Source organism: Aquarana catesbeiana, linkage group LG02 (genome assembly GCF_042186555.1).
Source record: "Aquarana catesbeiana isolate 2022-GZ linkage group LG02, ASM4218655v1, whole genome shotgun sequence".
NCBI classification, from domain to species: domain Eukaryota; kingdom Metazoa; phylum Chordata; class Amphibia; order Anura; family Ranidae; genus Aquarana; species Aquarana catesbeiana.
Genome location: NC_133325.1, coordinates 799,931,232 through 799,946,623, shown reverse-complemented (window position 1 = coordinate 799,946,623; position 15,392 = coordinate 799,931,232). Strand labels below are relative to the sequence as shown.

Sequence of the window (15,392 nt, the reverse complement as noted above, 5' to 3'; positions counted from 1 at the left end):
TTCCCCGGTTGCGCGCGAGCCCGCCCCCCTTCCCCGGTTGCGCGCGAGCCCGCCCCCTTGCCAGGCATGCCCACCTCCTTCCCAGGCGTGCGGTTTACATACTAGGTACAGCATAGAGAGGCCATTTTGCCACCACTCATCTTCGTTAGGCAGCGGTTAAAGAATGTGGTCCAAAAAAAATCTATAAAGTTTGTGTGGGGGAGCGTGATATGGTGTGTAGATTGTACCAGGAAGTACTGAAAATGGAATGTTGTCACTTCCTGCAGACCACACCTCTGTCGGCGGATTGGGAGACAGTTTTTACGAGTATCTCCTGAAGGCCTGGCTGGTGTCTGACAAGACGGACACGGACGCCCGGAACATGTATGACAATGCCATCGAAGTGAGTAATATTACATTATACATATCCAGGGGGTCCATCGTAACATGACATTTGATGCCTTGTGCTCTTAGCTGAATATTTTGAAGTTCAGGAAGTAGTTTTGTATTTCTCTTCTTCTGTTGTGGTTTCTTGGAGCCATCCATCCTCCAATGAGAATGAATAATCTTCTGCCCCGCTCTGCTCTGCCATAGGCCATCGAGAAGCACCTCGTCCGCAAGTCGAATGGCGGTCTGACCTTCATTGGCGAGTGGAAGAACGGTCACCTGGAGAGGAAGATGGGTCACCTGACCTGCTTCGCCGGCGGCATGTTCGCTCTGGGTGCAGATGGGTCCCCGGAGGACAAGGCCGGACACTACCTTCAGCTTGGGGCGGAGATCGCTCACACGTGTCACGAGTCATATGACAGGACAGGTGATTGTCATCAGAAGGGGACATGAGACGCTCATTTCAGAATGTAGACAGCCCCTCAAACACACAGATATGTATACAATGTCACATGACCTGCACTGCTGATACAGATGGCTCCTCCCACATGTAGATATGTATACAGTGTCACATGACCTGCACTGCTGATACAGATGGCTCCTCCCACATGTAGATATGTATACAGTGTCACATGACCTGCACTGCTGATACAGATGGCTCCTCCCACATGTAGATATGTATACAGTGTCACATGACCTGCACTGCTGATACAGATGGCTCCTCCCACATGTAGATATGTATACAGTGTCACATGACCTGCACAGTACAGGCAGCCCCCTCAGATCATTGTTTTTACATATATGCTGTCATTATGGACTCCAGGGGACCTCCTCAAATCATTTTACATACATCTTATACATCTGTGCCATCCTTATGGGTTCCAGAGGACCCCCTCAGCTCATTGTATATATATCTGTGCCAGAGGACCCCCTCAGGTCATTGTATATATATCTGTGCCAGAGGACCCCCTCAGGTCATTGTATATACATCTGTGCCTGAGGACCCCCTCAACTCATTGTATATACATCTGTGCCAGAGGACCCCCTCAACTCATTGTATATACATCTGTGCCAGAGGACCCCCTCAGCTCATTGTATATACATCTGTGCCAGGGGACCCCCTCAGCTCATTGTATATACATCTGTGCCAGGGGACCCCCTCAACTCATTGTATATACATCTGTGCCAGGGGACCCCCTCAGCTCATTGTATATACATCTGTGCCAGAGGACCCCCTCAACTCATTGTATATACATCTGTGCCAGGGGACCCCCTCAACTCATTGTATATACATCTGTGCCAGAGGACCCCCTCAACTCATTGTATATACATCTGTGCCAGAGGACCCCCTCAGCTCATTGTATATACATCTGTGCCAGAGGACCCCCTCAACTCATTGTATATACATCTGTACCGGGGGACCCCCTCAACTCATTGTATATACATCTGTGCCAGGGGACCCCCTCAGCTCATTGTATATACATCTGTGCCAGGGGACCCCCTCAACTCATTGTATATACATCTGTGCCAGGGGACCCCCTCAGCTCATTGTATATACATCTGTGCCAGGGGACCCCCTCAACTCATTGTATATACATCTGTGCCAGGGGACCCCCTCAGCTCATTGTATATACATCTGTGCCAGGGGACCCCCTCAACTCATTGTATATACATCTGTGCCAGGGGACCCCCTCAGCTCATTGTATATACATCTGTGCCAGGGGACCCCCTCAACTCATTGTATATACATCTGTGCCAGGGGACCCCCTCAGCTCATTGTATATATATCTGTGCCAGGGGACCCCATCAGCTCATTGTATATACATCTGTGCCAGGGGACCACCTTAGCGCATTGTGCATACATCTTTGTCATTTTTATGTGCTCCAGAGCCCTGCCACACTGCAAAGTCCAAGTCACCTGAGTCTACAGGCCACCAACAATACAGGACAGGGTTCCAAATCCCAGGACTGTCCAGCAGAATCTGGGACACTTGACAGCTATGCCAGTGCCAGGAAGTGCTACTACTAAGTGTGTTCTGGCACAAAAAGGTCTGAATATGCCAGTAGAAAAATAGTGCGGTCTCCCCGGTGGACAGGCCACTGATGCTACAGGATGGGGTTAAAAATCACAGGATTGTCCAGCAGAATTCCGAGACACTTGTCAGCTTTCCAGCTGCCAGGAGGTGGCGCTAGTGTGTTCTGGCACAAAAAAGGTCTGAATGTACAAAAAAAAAGTCATTGTTCTTCTGTATTTGCTTTTAGTAAACTTTCTCTCCAACATTAAAGCTGTGCCCCTCCCTGTGATGTTTGGGGGTGATCAGATCAGGGGCAATGGCAATCGGTGACACCCATCCAGCCTAGAAAATGTATAGTGTGTGTTCTCTCTTGTTTATAGTGAGAGGAGAATTTTATGGAAAATATTATAATCCCCCCCCCCCCTCTTGATTCTCACTCTCCTCTCTGTTTTTTTGCTGACAGTGTTGAAGTTGGGTCCGGAGGCCTTCAAATTCGAGGGCGGCGCAGAAGCTGTGGCCGTGCGGCAGAACGAGAAGTATTATATCCTGCGTCCGGAGGTCATAGAAACCTATTGGTACATGTGGCGCTTCACCCACGACCCCAAATATCGCGCCTGGGGCTGGGAGGCCGCGCAGGTAAACCTCATAAACCAAACTTTATTAAGTGTTGTGTGAGCTTTTTGTGTTCACTGTGTCCAGATTAACAGGAGTTTGTCTCCATCTACAGGCCATTGAGAAGTACTGCAGGGTGAGTGGTGGCTTCTCGGGAGTGAAGGATGTCTACTCCTCATCACCAGCCTACGATGATGTCCAGCAGAGCTTCTTCCTCGCTGAGACACTCAAGTGAGTCCCAGGAATAACTGACAGGGATAACTGACACACCCGGGAGGATTTACTAAAACTGCAGTACTCAGAATCTGGTGCAGCTCTGCATAGTAGCCAATCGGCTTCTAACTTCGGCTTGTTCAATTAAGCTGTGCCAATAAAACCTGGAAGCTGATTAGTTTCTATATAGAGCTACACCAGATTCTGCACTCTCCAGTTTCAGTAAATATATATATTTTTTTTAGCAGAGACCCAAGAGAATAAAATGACAGTCGCAATTTTTTATGTCACATTGTAATTTGCGCAGCATTTTTTCAAATGCAATTATTATGGAAAAAAATACACTTTGATGAATTTTCATGCAAAAAAAAAAAAAAACAATATATAACCCAATTTTTTTGGTAAAATATAAAGGATGATGTTGCGCTGTGTAAATAGATACCTAACACGTCACCCTTTTAACTACTTCAAGACCAGGCCTATTTGTGTAACTAGAGAATAAAATGTCAGTCGTTTGCAGTTTGTTATTTGCGCAGCAGTTTTTCAAGCGCAATTTGTTTTGGGGAAAAAATACACTTTAATGATTTTTTAATGCAAAAATACACAATATATAACCCAATTTTTTGGTAAAGTATAAAAGATGTTACGCCAAGTAAATAGATACCCAACATGTCACGCTTTAAAATAGCAAACGCTCGCGGAATGGTGGCAAACTACAATACTTATACATCTCCATAGACGACGCATTAAAAACTTTGTACAGGTAATCAGTTTAGAGTTCCACAGGAGGTCTAGTACTAGAATTATTGCTCTCTCCATAACGTTTGCGATAATACCTCACGTGTGTGGTACAAACACGGTTCACATATGCGTGTGCGACCTTTGTATGCATTCACCTCTGCGCACGACGATGGGGGCACTTTACATTTTTTTTATTATTATTATTTATTTGGATGATTTGAATTTTTACACTGACCTTTTCAATTCATTTTTATTGCTATCACAAGAAATGTAAACAACCTGTAATAAACCATGACATGGTCCTCTTTATGGAGACATCCGGGGTCTATAAGACCCCAGATCTCTCATGTACCCTGGAAAGCATCAGATCAGCCCCTTCCTGTTGTTTTGTCTCCCCTCTGTACTTCCAGAGGACTGCAGAGGGGACGTTACATTGTGAATTTAGTATTAAACCCTCAGTGGGTTTTTCTTTTTTAGCTTAACCAAACTGAGCACAATAATAATAATAAACACTGCTCAGTAAACTATTTCATAATCACTTGTCCTCCGGAAGATTTACCCCCTTAATGACCAGACCATTTTTTGCGATACGGCACTCTGCATTTTTTTTTTGTTTTTTGTTTTTTTTTTGTGTGCTAAAAAAAAAAACAAAAAAAAAACAAAACGATAATTTAAAAAAATATATATATATATTTTTTACTTTCTGCTATAAAACCTATGTAATTAAAAAATAAAATGTTTTCATCAGTTTTTGGCCAATATGTATTCTGCTACATATTTGTATGTAATCTGACGGCGCTCGTCCCGCCCCCCCTCTCTATCCCCTCCAAGGGTGCAGTAATCTGAGGTGAGGCTGCAGATGGGCATTGATGGCAATGGTGAGGCTGCAGATGGGCATTGATGGCAATGGTGAGGCTGCAGATGGGCATTGATGGCAATGGTGAGGCTGCAGATGGGCACTGGTGAGGCCGCAGATGGGCATTGATCAAGCTGCATTGATGGGCACTGGTGAGGCTACAGACAGGCATTGATGGCACTGGTGAGGCTGCAGATAGGCATTGATGGCACTAATGAGGCTGCAGATGGGCATTGATGGCAATGGTAAGGCTGCAGATGGACATTGATGGCAATGGTAAGGCTGCAGATGGACATTGATGGCAATGGTGAGGCTGCAGATGGGCATTGATTGCACTGGTGAGGCTGCAGATGGGCATTGATGGCAATGGTGAGGCTGCAGATGGGCATTGATGGCAATGGTGAGGCTGCAGATGGGCATTGATGGCAATGGTGAGGCTGCAGATGGGCACTGGTGAGGCCGCAGATGGGCATTGATCAAGCTGCATTGATGGGCACTGGTGAGGCTGCAGATAGGCATTTATGGCACTGGGTGAGACTGCAGATAGGCATTGATGGCACTGGTGAGGCTGCAGATAGGCATTGATGGCACTAGTGAGGCTGCAGATGGGCATTGATGGCAATGGTAAGGCTGCAGATGGACATTGATGGCAATGGTAAGGCTGCAGATGGACATTGATGGCAATGGTGAGGCTGCAGATGGACATTGATGGCAATGGTGAGGCTGCAGATGGGCATTGATTGCACTGGTGAGGCTGCAGATAGGCATTGATGGCACTGGTGAGGCTGCAGATGGGCATTGATGGCAATGGTGAGGCTGCAGATGGGCACTGGTGAGGCCGCAGATGGGCATTGATCAAGCTGCATTCATGGGCACTGGTGAGGCCGCAGATGGCAATGGTGAGGCTGCAGGTGGGCAAGCTGCATTGATAACAATGATGAGGCTGCATTGATGGGCACTAGTGGGGCTGCATTGATGGGCACTAATAAGAATGTGTTGATGGGCACTGACCCTTATTTTGCGCCAAAGTTCTTTATGTAAAATTTAAGGTTTTTTTTCCTGAAACTTCCCTTTTAAAATGAAGGTGCGTGTTATACTCCGATAAATACGGTATATACCCTGTAGTGGTATATCTGCTATGGGGTGGTCGGGAAGTGGTAACATTCTTACCCCAGCTCTTTCAATGTACAACTTTCCATTCTGCCGCCTTCTGCTTCCTCAGTGCTGAACTTCACAGAGAAGAGTTAACAATGGACAGGACAGACTCCCGTCAGTGTGTTAGCTGGGAGGAGGAGGAGGGGCGGGGAAGGGGTGCTCACCTTACTCCAGGGCTGCTCAACCTTTTTTGCAGAGCGATTTGGTAACCAGTCATGGGCCACAATGAACGATGGGGTTTTATCGCCCTCCAAACCGCAAATGTAAACAAACCCTCGCTGTCCTGAGCCCCCTATAAGACTGCCTTCACACTGATTGGCTGCGGTTTACCTGCACCTCCGGTGTGGTGCACTTGCACCTGTGGCTTTCCTGTGGGTTAGCTGCTCTGGGCCTTAGACTTCTATTATATCTTGCGGATGTGGTGCTGCCACTCACCACACATTCATGGGCGGCTGAGGTTCTCCGCATGCCTACTGCACTTAGACAGCTCTGAGTCTTTAGTCATGATCGGGACCTGGTAGAACAGGCTCCCAATCATGTGACCAATGTAACGGCCAATTAACAGTGTTCACATGATTGGGACGTCCGCTCATCCCCCGCCCGGGTATAAAGACTCATAGATAGGGATACCAGGACTGGGCAGATTTAATGTGTGGGTTGTAGTGGCTGTCGTGAGACGTAACATATTGGGAGGGGGGGGGGGTGTATTGATCCTGTGGTGGGTGAAATGCATCACGTGGGAAGGTTCCAGGCTCGGCTCATCCTGGAAATAATAAAGTTGATGGATTGTTCAGTGTGCTGCCCCCTATTTATCTCAGAATGTATTGACAGTTTAATAATCCGGCTCCCAGGGAGGCTGATCACAGGTCAGGCACACCTTTTTGTTTTTTAATGATTCTCCGGGTCGCTCCTCGCCATCTTCTGTATTTTTTTGGGGCCCGGTGACGCACATCGCTCACATTTATCTCCATAAACAGAAGAGGATGGAGCCAGCCAGCCCCAGGGGATTACTAGTGTGAGGTCTGAGTATAATGGTGCTGACCTCCCTGGATCCCTGACGTTGGCATGCGTGGTTCTCATTTTACATGGTTTTTATATTGTATAATGTGTACAAAGAGAACCAAATAGACTAAAGGAGTGCTGATTGCCAACCACTTCTATCGTATCACAGAGCAGGAACTGTCTGGTTTGGGATATTAACCACTTCAGCCCCGGAAGGATTTACCCCCTTCCTGACCAGGCGCTTTTTTTGCTATTCGGCACTGCGTCGCTTTAACTGACAATTGCGCGGTCGTGCGACGTTGTATCCAAACAAAATTTGTGTCCTTTTTTAATCCCCACAAATAGAGCTTACTTTTGGTGGTATTTGATCGCCTCTGCAGTTTTATTTATTTTTGCGCTATAAACAAAAAAAGAGCGACAATTTTGAAAAAAAAAGCAATAATTTTTACTTTTTGCTATAATAAATATCCTAAAAAACTAATTTTTTTCCTCAGTTTAGGCTGATATGTATTCTTCTACATATTTTTGGTAAAAAAAAAAATTGCAATAAGCGTATATTGATTGGTTTGCGCAAAAGTTATAGCGTCTACAAAATAGGGGATAGATTTATGGCATTTTTATTACTTTTTTTTTTATTATTAGTAATGGAGGCGATCTGCGTTTTTTTTTATCATGATTGTGGTGGACAGATCGGACACTTTTGACACTATTTTGGGACCATTGACAATTATACAGCGATCAGTGCTGTAAAAATGCACTGATTACTGTGTAAATGTCACTGGCAGCGCAGAGATTAAGCACTAGGGGGGGGGGGGACGATCAAGGGGTTAAGTGTGTTCCCTCAGCGTGTTCTAACTGTAAGGGGGGATGGGCTCACGAGAACATGACAGCGATCACTGGGAGCAGTAGATCACTGTCATGTTGCTAAGCAGAACAGGGAAATGCCTTGTTTACATAGGCATCTCCCCGTTCTGCCACGATTGTGGGCCCACTAGCCGCCGATGAAGGAGTGACGTACAGGTACGTCATTTTGCGCACCCCTGCCACTTTGCCGACGTATATCGGCGTGAGCCAGTTGGCAAGTGGTTAAAGGTTTTTTTATATTAATGCATTCTATTTATTAAGATAAAAACCCTTCTGTGTGTAGCAGCCCCCCCCCCCCCCCATTACTTACCTGACCCCCTTCTCTCTCCAGCGATGTCCACGAAGTGCCTAAGCCATCCGGGACACTCCTCCTGATTGGCTGAGACAGAGCAACGGCGCCATTGGCTCCCACTGCTGTAAATCAAAGTCAGTCAGCCAATCGGGGGAGAGAGAGGGGGCGGGGCCAGGTCGGGGCACGGTCTCTGAATGGATACACGGAGCTGTGACTCGCCTCCAGTGCCCCCCATAGAGAGCTGCTGGCTGAGGGGGCACTCGAGGGGAGGGGAGGGGCCAGGAGCAGCGAAGAGGAGGATCTATCTCTGTGCAAAATAAACTATACAGAGGAGGTAAGTATAACGTTTGTAAAGAGGATCGTTTTTTTTTTTTTTTAAATATCAATCACTTTAACCATTTGACCTCTGGAAGATTTACCCCCCTTCATGACCGAGCTATTTTTTGTGATACGCACTGCATACTACAATTGCGCGGTCGTGCGATGTTGTACATAAATAAAATTGATGTACTTCCCCCCCCCCACAAATAGAACTTTCTTTTGGTTATATTTGATCGATCACCTCTGCGTTTTTTTTGTGTTTTTTTTTTTGTGCTATAAACAAAAAGAGACCGACAATTAAAAAAAAAATAAAAAAATAAAAAAACTTTTCTTTCTGATATAAAACATGTCCAATAAAAAAAAATATATAAAAACAAAATCGAATTTCTTCATCAGTTAAGCCATCGTTCACATTGAACGCGGCTTTGATATTGTGAGACTTCATCTGAGCGCGCCGCACGATTTCAAAGACACATTTCAGTCTGACTTCGGGGGGGGGGGGGGACTTGAAAATTTTAAAAGCAGCAGCAAGCCTGCACATCTGACAGAAGTTCGCTGCTTTTTAAATTCAACATCTAACCAATCAGACGGAGTTCTCAGCGCTGTATTTCACTATATAAACTCAGTTTACTGTTAAAAATAAGTGTAAAATACAAAACTCCGGTGGGTGTAACAAGATGTCCGCTTCCCCCTCCTCAGTGTATCCTTACTATGGAGGACTGCGGGGTGTAGCAAGATGGCAGCAACGGAACGTCACTTCCGTTACACATTCTGACAGGTCGCCTAATCTGACGAAACAAGAGCAGCCAGCAGATCCACCGGCTGATCATAGAGCTGATCAGAGACCAGAACGTCTCCCATCATCTCTATGGTCTAAGAAAGGGGAAGTGATGAGCATTTCATCACTTCCAGTTTTGCGCTTGTAAACAAACCCTTGGTTTGGGGGGGGGGGGGGGGGGGAAGCATTGGATCGTATACCAATCTTGGTATAATCTGAACCTTTTAAGGGCAGAGGAGAGATATGGGGTCCCCCAGGCCCCTCAGTGAAGAGTACCTGTCACTGCCTATTGCTGTCACAGGAGACGTTTATATTCCCTGTGATAACGATAAAAATGATTAAAAAAAAATGTAAAAGGACAGTGAAAAAATAAAATATATATATATTTTTTAAGTTCCATCCCCCCATGCTTGCGCGCAAGGGTCCCTCGCATGCGCAAAAATGATAATCTAATCTAATAAGTGTAATAACAGGTCTGTAGCACCCCCACACATGTGAGGTCTCACCATGAACATCATATCATGGGCAGTAATTCTATCACCAGACCCCCCTCTGTACATCAAAAGTGGTCACCTGTAAAGGCTTTTAAAGCGTCGTCTATGGATAATAAAATTTACATTTATTTGTCGCAATTCCAGGGGCGTGACATGTTTGGTATCTGTTTACTCGGCATAACATCATCTTTTATATTTTACAAAACAATTGGAGTATTATATTGTGCTTTTGTGCATTAAAATTTAAAAAAAAAAGTATTTTTTCCCCCAAAAAATTGCATTTGAAACACAGTTGCGAAAATACCGTTTGTCGTAAAATATTGCAACACCCATCATTATATTCTGGTCTTCAATTGGATATCTACAATATACTCCTATGATGCAGCAGCAAGCCTGCATCCATTTCCTGTCAATACCCTCTCCCTCTGATACAAACTGTTGTTGGCCAGCATCTGATTGCTATTAACTTTCTCTGCCATCAATTATTTTGTTCCTGGGCATTATGTGAAAGAACACATCCCAGAGATCCCTTTACACATACCTGCTCCTCCCTGCTGGCCACCGGGTGGTGCTACAGACCTATCATTACTCTCATTATTGGAGATAATCAAGCCATTGCTATTAGCTTTCTCTGCTATCAATCATTTTGTTCCTGGGCATTATGTGAAAGAACACATCCCAGAGATCCCTTTACACATACCTGCTCCTCCCTGCTGGCCACTGGGTGGTGCTACAGACCTATCATTACTCTCATTATTGGAGATAATCAAGCCATTGCTATTAGCTTGCTCTGCTATCAATCATTTTGTTCCTGGGCATTATGTGAAAGAACACATCCCAGAGATCCCTTTACACATACCTGCTCCTCCCTGCTGGCCACTGGGTGGTGCTACAGACCTATTATTTACTCTCATTATTGGAGGTAATCAGGCCATTGCTATTAGCTTACTCTGCCATCATTTTGTTCCAGAGCATTATATGAAAGAACACATCCCAGAGATCCCTTTAGACCAGGGATATGCAATTAGCGGACCTCCAGCTGTTGCGAAACTACAAGTCCCATCATGCCTCTGCCTGTGGGAGTCGTGCTTGTAACTGTCAGCCTTGCAATGCCTCATGGGACTTGTAGTTTTGCAACAGCTGGAGAGCCACCAGTTTGAGACCCCCTGCTTTAGACAGACTTGCTCCTCCCTGCTAGCCAATGAGTGATACAGGCCTATTATTACTCTCGTTTATTTTAGGGTAATCAAGCCACCGATCAGCAGATTGCACAGTTTAGGGGTGCTTTCACACACGTGAATGCACCCTGCCGGCGATTATATGTGAGAGCCCCAGAGGGGGTTCCTGCGATTACCTGCGAGTAGGCAGCCCCATTGAACACAATAGGAGGCCTCTGGCTCTCGCATTTAATCTCAGCCACTCACATGTAATCCTTCATGCTGTGATCACATGCAAGTGATCAGACTGCCTGTGTCTAAGGCCAATCAGTCACATGTGATCGCAGCAGGAAAGATTCGATGTGAGTGGTCACCACTATCTGCGAGAGCCCAGGGGGGCCTCCCATTGCTTTCAGGGGTGCTGCCTCCTCACAGCTAATCGCAGGATCCCCCAATACAAGTTCTTTATTTGACATACTCCTATCTGGTGATTTATATTTTCATTTAGTGACTTTTGATTGGATATTGATCTGGGATTGGTTTTGATAATCACTCTGCTCCTCTCTGGTTCCCCCCCACACACAGGTACCTGTATCTTCTCTTCTCCAGCGACGACCTTCTGCCATTGGACAACTGGGTCTTCAACACAGAAGCTCATCCGTTACCTGTCATCCACCTGGCCAATAGCACGCTGCCCGGAAGCCATGTGGCACGATAGGACCACTTACCTGGGACCACTTCAGACTTAATGGGGCTTTAACCCCAGCAGACCTCTGTTAACTCAACTGGGGGGTGACCCTCCTGTCCCCAGGCACAATTCCATTTTATTTCATTTATTATTTTTTTTTTTATTATTATTATTTGCCGCCGACCAGAACGTTGGAAGGAGGCGCTTCACCGACCAAACTGCTCTGCTTACAAGGCTGCTATCGCGGGGCCCGGGGGGGGTGTTCAGAGCCAAACGGCAGGGGCTGGGGGGGCTGTCACGGGGCATTTTATCATTAGTTTTGATTTTAAGTCACATGTTTTTGCGGCACTTTTTGGCAGATTTTGCACTGCGCGGTGTAACGAGCATTTTTAATATGCGGACACTAAAGACATTGCCAAAGTTTTTCTTCACAAAACCAGTGACTGGGGCAGAGCTGGCGACCCTGTGTGGAAGAGAAGTGAACGGCGAGCCCTGTCACTTGGAAGGAAGTTCACAACGGGTCAGGGAGAACATTCAGGTGGAGGGAGGAAGGGTCTCCCTGTAATCATGTCCCCCTTTCCCCCCCACTCTGAGACGTTCACTAACCCCCCTCCCTTTTTATTTCAGTTTGTGGATATTAGCAGCATGAGCAAAGCAAACAAGCAGGGGATTAAAGACATTGTATATACCCAGCCTGCATTGTGCATCATTCCCGGCAGACCCGGGGTCATCATCCATGGAGAATTTACTCCTCTGGAAAGATGGCGATTATTAAATAAGAGTGCAAATGCTCTGCGTGGTAACTCATAGCAACCAATCGGCATGTAGAAATTTTAACTTTTCACTCTGGTTGCTATGAGTTACAGCTCTTTGCATTCTTATTTTGACACATCTGCATAATATAATCTCTTTACTTTCCAAGAGGAGCTTCAGCCCCCCCTCACCGTGTGACACAAAGGGGGTGAGGGGGGGTGCCACAAGTGCACAAAGGATACATGTATGTTCTTGTGTTGTGTCATGTACTGGAGGGCAGAGAATTCATTATTATATTGTTTCATCATTACACAGACAAGAGATGAGAGGGACTCATTTCATGATGGAGAAGAGTATATAATAGCTGAGATTTTTATAGATCTTGGAGAGTTAAAACCACAAGTAGTGCCTGTCTTTCTCTCTCTTTCCCTTCCTCCTCTCTCGCTCGCTCTCTCTCTTCTCTCGCTCTCTCTCTCTTCTCTCGCTCTCTCTCTCTTCTCTCGCTCTCTCTCTCTTCTCTCGCTCTCTCTCTCTTCTCTCGCTCTCTCTTTCTCTCTCTCTCTCTCTTCTCTCGCTCTCTCTCTCTCACCCCCCTCTCCCTCTCTCTCTCTCCCCCCTCTCGCTCTCCCCCCCCCCCCTCTCTCTCTCTCTCTCTCTCCTCCCCCCTCTCTCTCTCTCCTGAAATGCCTCAGTCAGGAAAATACCGCATTATAGCCACTAGAGGGAGCAGAAGATAATAGGAAATAAACATATTAGGCAAAATAGAGGATTATTATTCCTAACAGCAGAGTGCATACTTGAGACATTCACACAGCATATTTTTCATGAATAGACTCCAAGGTGTTGACTTGCGTAGGGTTGATCGCATTCACATATTTATCAAAGAAAAAATAAATGTAGTTCCTTTTTAGCGTAGACCCGAACTGCTATGGTATATGGAACATCTAGAAATGTTACTAATGCCTCGTTTCCACTGAGCGGATCGGTTCGGGTCGGTACAGTTTGGAAGGCCTAGAATGGTCCGGCCTATTCAGGTGAGCATTTCCACTGGAAGTCGGACCGCCAGGGGCCATACGTGGGTTTAGAAAAAAATGCCTAGCATGGCGTCACACGTCCGCCAATCAGTGGAATGTATCGTAGCTCCGCCCTAACCAAACCGTACCATTTTCTATGGCCCCACATCTGAAGCAGGACCCTGAATGGTGCGGTTCGGTTTGGTTGTATGGGCCACTTTCATGAAACACTCAAAATAGCGTACTAAACCGATCCGCTCAGTGGGAACGAGGCATAAGTAGTACACTAAACCATCTACCTCTGTCGTACAGGACACAGGCTGGATAGTTTTAGACCCTGGGTTATAGGCTCCTACCTTCAGGTGATTGGACACTGGCAAAGCCTTTGGACATACCCCTATTACCCTACCCAACTCTGTGAGACCTAATATTTTTTTGCTAGTGTCCCGTAGGTGATGGACCTCTTCTCTCTCGTGGAGAAGTTTCTATGCTTACTAGATCTTATTTACTTCAAATTCTTCAATCAACTTCTTGGCTGCCTTCTTCTACGACAGAAGCAGGGCCTCTGGATCAGTGTAACCTCAATATAACCTTAGGAACCGTATCCGGACCCCATTCTGTGGGGACAGCCTGTAAGGATACTTCAGGCAAAAGATTCTGCTTGGGCACTCACCTTGGCCCTTCATGCATTGAGTGTAGTTCTCCGCAGGGTGCTGTACATGTTCAAGGCTGTGGTCCACATTCCTTTGGTTCCCAGAGCCTGAAGACCCCCCCCCCCTCTGGGGGGGGGGTATGCCCCACCATGACAGGCAAAGCCTGACCGGGACCAACGATATTAAAAAGTAAGACCGTTGCTGTAGCCTTGAGCCTTCATATCTCCACTACTTTGCAGTACATGTATTGGTGTCTCCTTAATAGTATTCGTGTTTACGTTAAGATGATCATGAAGCCAGGGATTGTGTTTGATTTAGTGAGGGGGGGCTGATCTGTGTCGGACATAGCTGAGCAGACACCAGGATTTACATGGTTGTGTAATATCTGGGTCGGCATCTCAGTCCAGGAAGTAGATGGTGAACAAATATGCCCGGGAGAGAAAAACAGATGAAGGCATTGTTATGGAGAAGAGCTGTGACCTCTCGGAGAGGTAATAAATACCTGGAAGTTGCATAGTGCACTTAACATTTAGAAATCTATATCTGATGACAGCTCCGCTGTAACCGATCCCTAAAGCCTGTTTATGGCAGCCCTTGTCTCAGCGATTAGCGTGTTTTAAAGAGGAAATCTGCAAGGCTTGAACTCGAATAGACCTGATTGTCGGTTTGAGAGCCTGCTGGATGTGGGCGTGGTCTCTCTATTCTCTGTTCAATATTTAAAGAGATGACCGATTTCCAGCGGTGCCGATGAGTTGGTGGAATCTGACTCATATCTACAATCTTACACAAAGGGCTCCCCCCCCACACATATATAGAAACCACAAATGATGTCATGGGGTCTCCTGTGGTCAGAAAAGCCCACATCGTCCCCCGAGACCCGCTCATTGCTCTTACCATGGGAAATCCCTCGCTGTGAAGCTTCCTGTGTAGTATTTGGTTGCATTTTCTAGGAACAGAATAATCACCATGGAATATACTATTACACCTTCAACAATCGCTACATCACAGCATGCATTCATACAAAGCAACCTGTTGCGTATTCACGAACATAAAAACATCCCCCACCTGTCCTAAAGCCATACAGACCTTCCCCCTTTCCTACATACAGTGCCTTGAAAAAGTATTCGTACAACTTGAAATGTTCCACATGTTGTCATGTTACAACCAAAAACGTAAATGTATTTTATTGGGATTTTATGTAATAGACCAACACAAAGTGGCACATAATTGTGAAGTGGAAGGAAAATGATACAAATAAATATGTGAAAAGTGTGGGGGGGCATTTGTATTCAGCCCCCCTTTACTCCGATACCCCTAACTAAAATCTAGTGGAACCAATTGCCTTCAGAAGTCGCCTAATTAGTAAATAGAGTCCACCTGTGTGTCATTTAATCTCAGTATAAATACAGCTGTTCTGTG

General features: G+C 45.9%; 2 protein-coding genes across 3 annotated transcripts in view; both read left to right on the top strand.

The window, feature by feature from the left end:
* MAN1A2 (mannosidase alpha class 1A member 2) overlaps positions 1-12,242 on the top strand; it is a 162,070-nt gene extending 149,828 nt beyond the window's left edge. For both annotated transcript variants that reach the window (XM_073617528.1, XM_073617529.1), the window contains exons 9-13: positions 267-382; positions 574-793; positions 2,845-3,017; positions 3,109-3,224; positions 11,452-12,242. In XM_073617528.1, coding sequence (XP_073473629.1) covers positions 267-382; positions 574-793; positions 2,845-3,017; positions 3,109-3,224; positions 11,452-11,584 — 758 coding nt within the window. In that variant the 3' untranslated portion in view covers positions 11,585-12,242. The remainder of the gene's footprint in view (positions 1-266; positions 383-573; positions 794-2,844; positions 3,018-3,108; positions 3,225-11,451) is intronic.
* A 2,145-nt stretch (positions 12,243-14,387) lies between these two features.
* GDAP2 (ganglioside induced differentiation associated protein 2) overlaps positions 14,388-15,392 on the top strand; it is a 79,866-nt gene continuing 78,861 nt past the window's right edge. Inside the window, 1 exon segment of the mRNA XM_073614563.1 lies at positions 14,388-14,464. Coding sequence (XP_073470664.1) covers positions 14,388-14,464 — 77 coding nt within the window.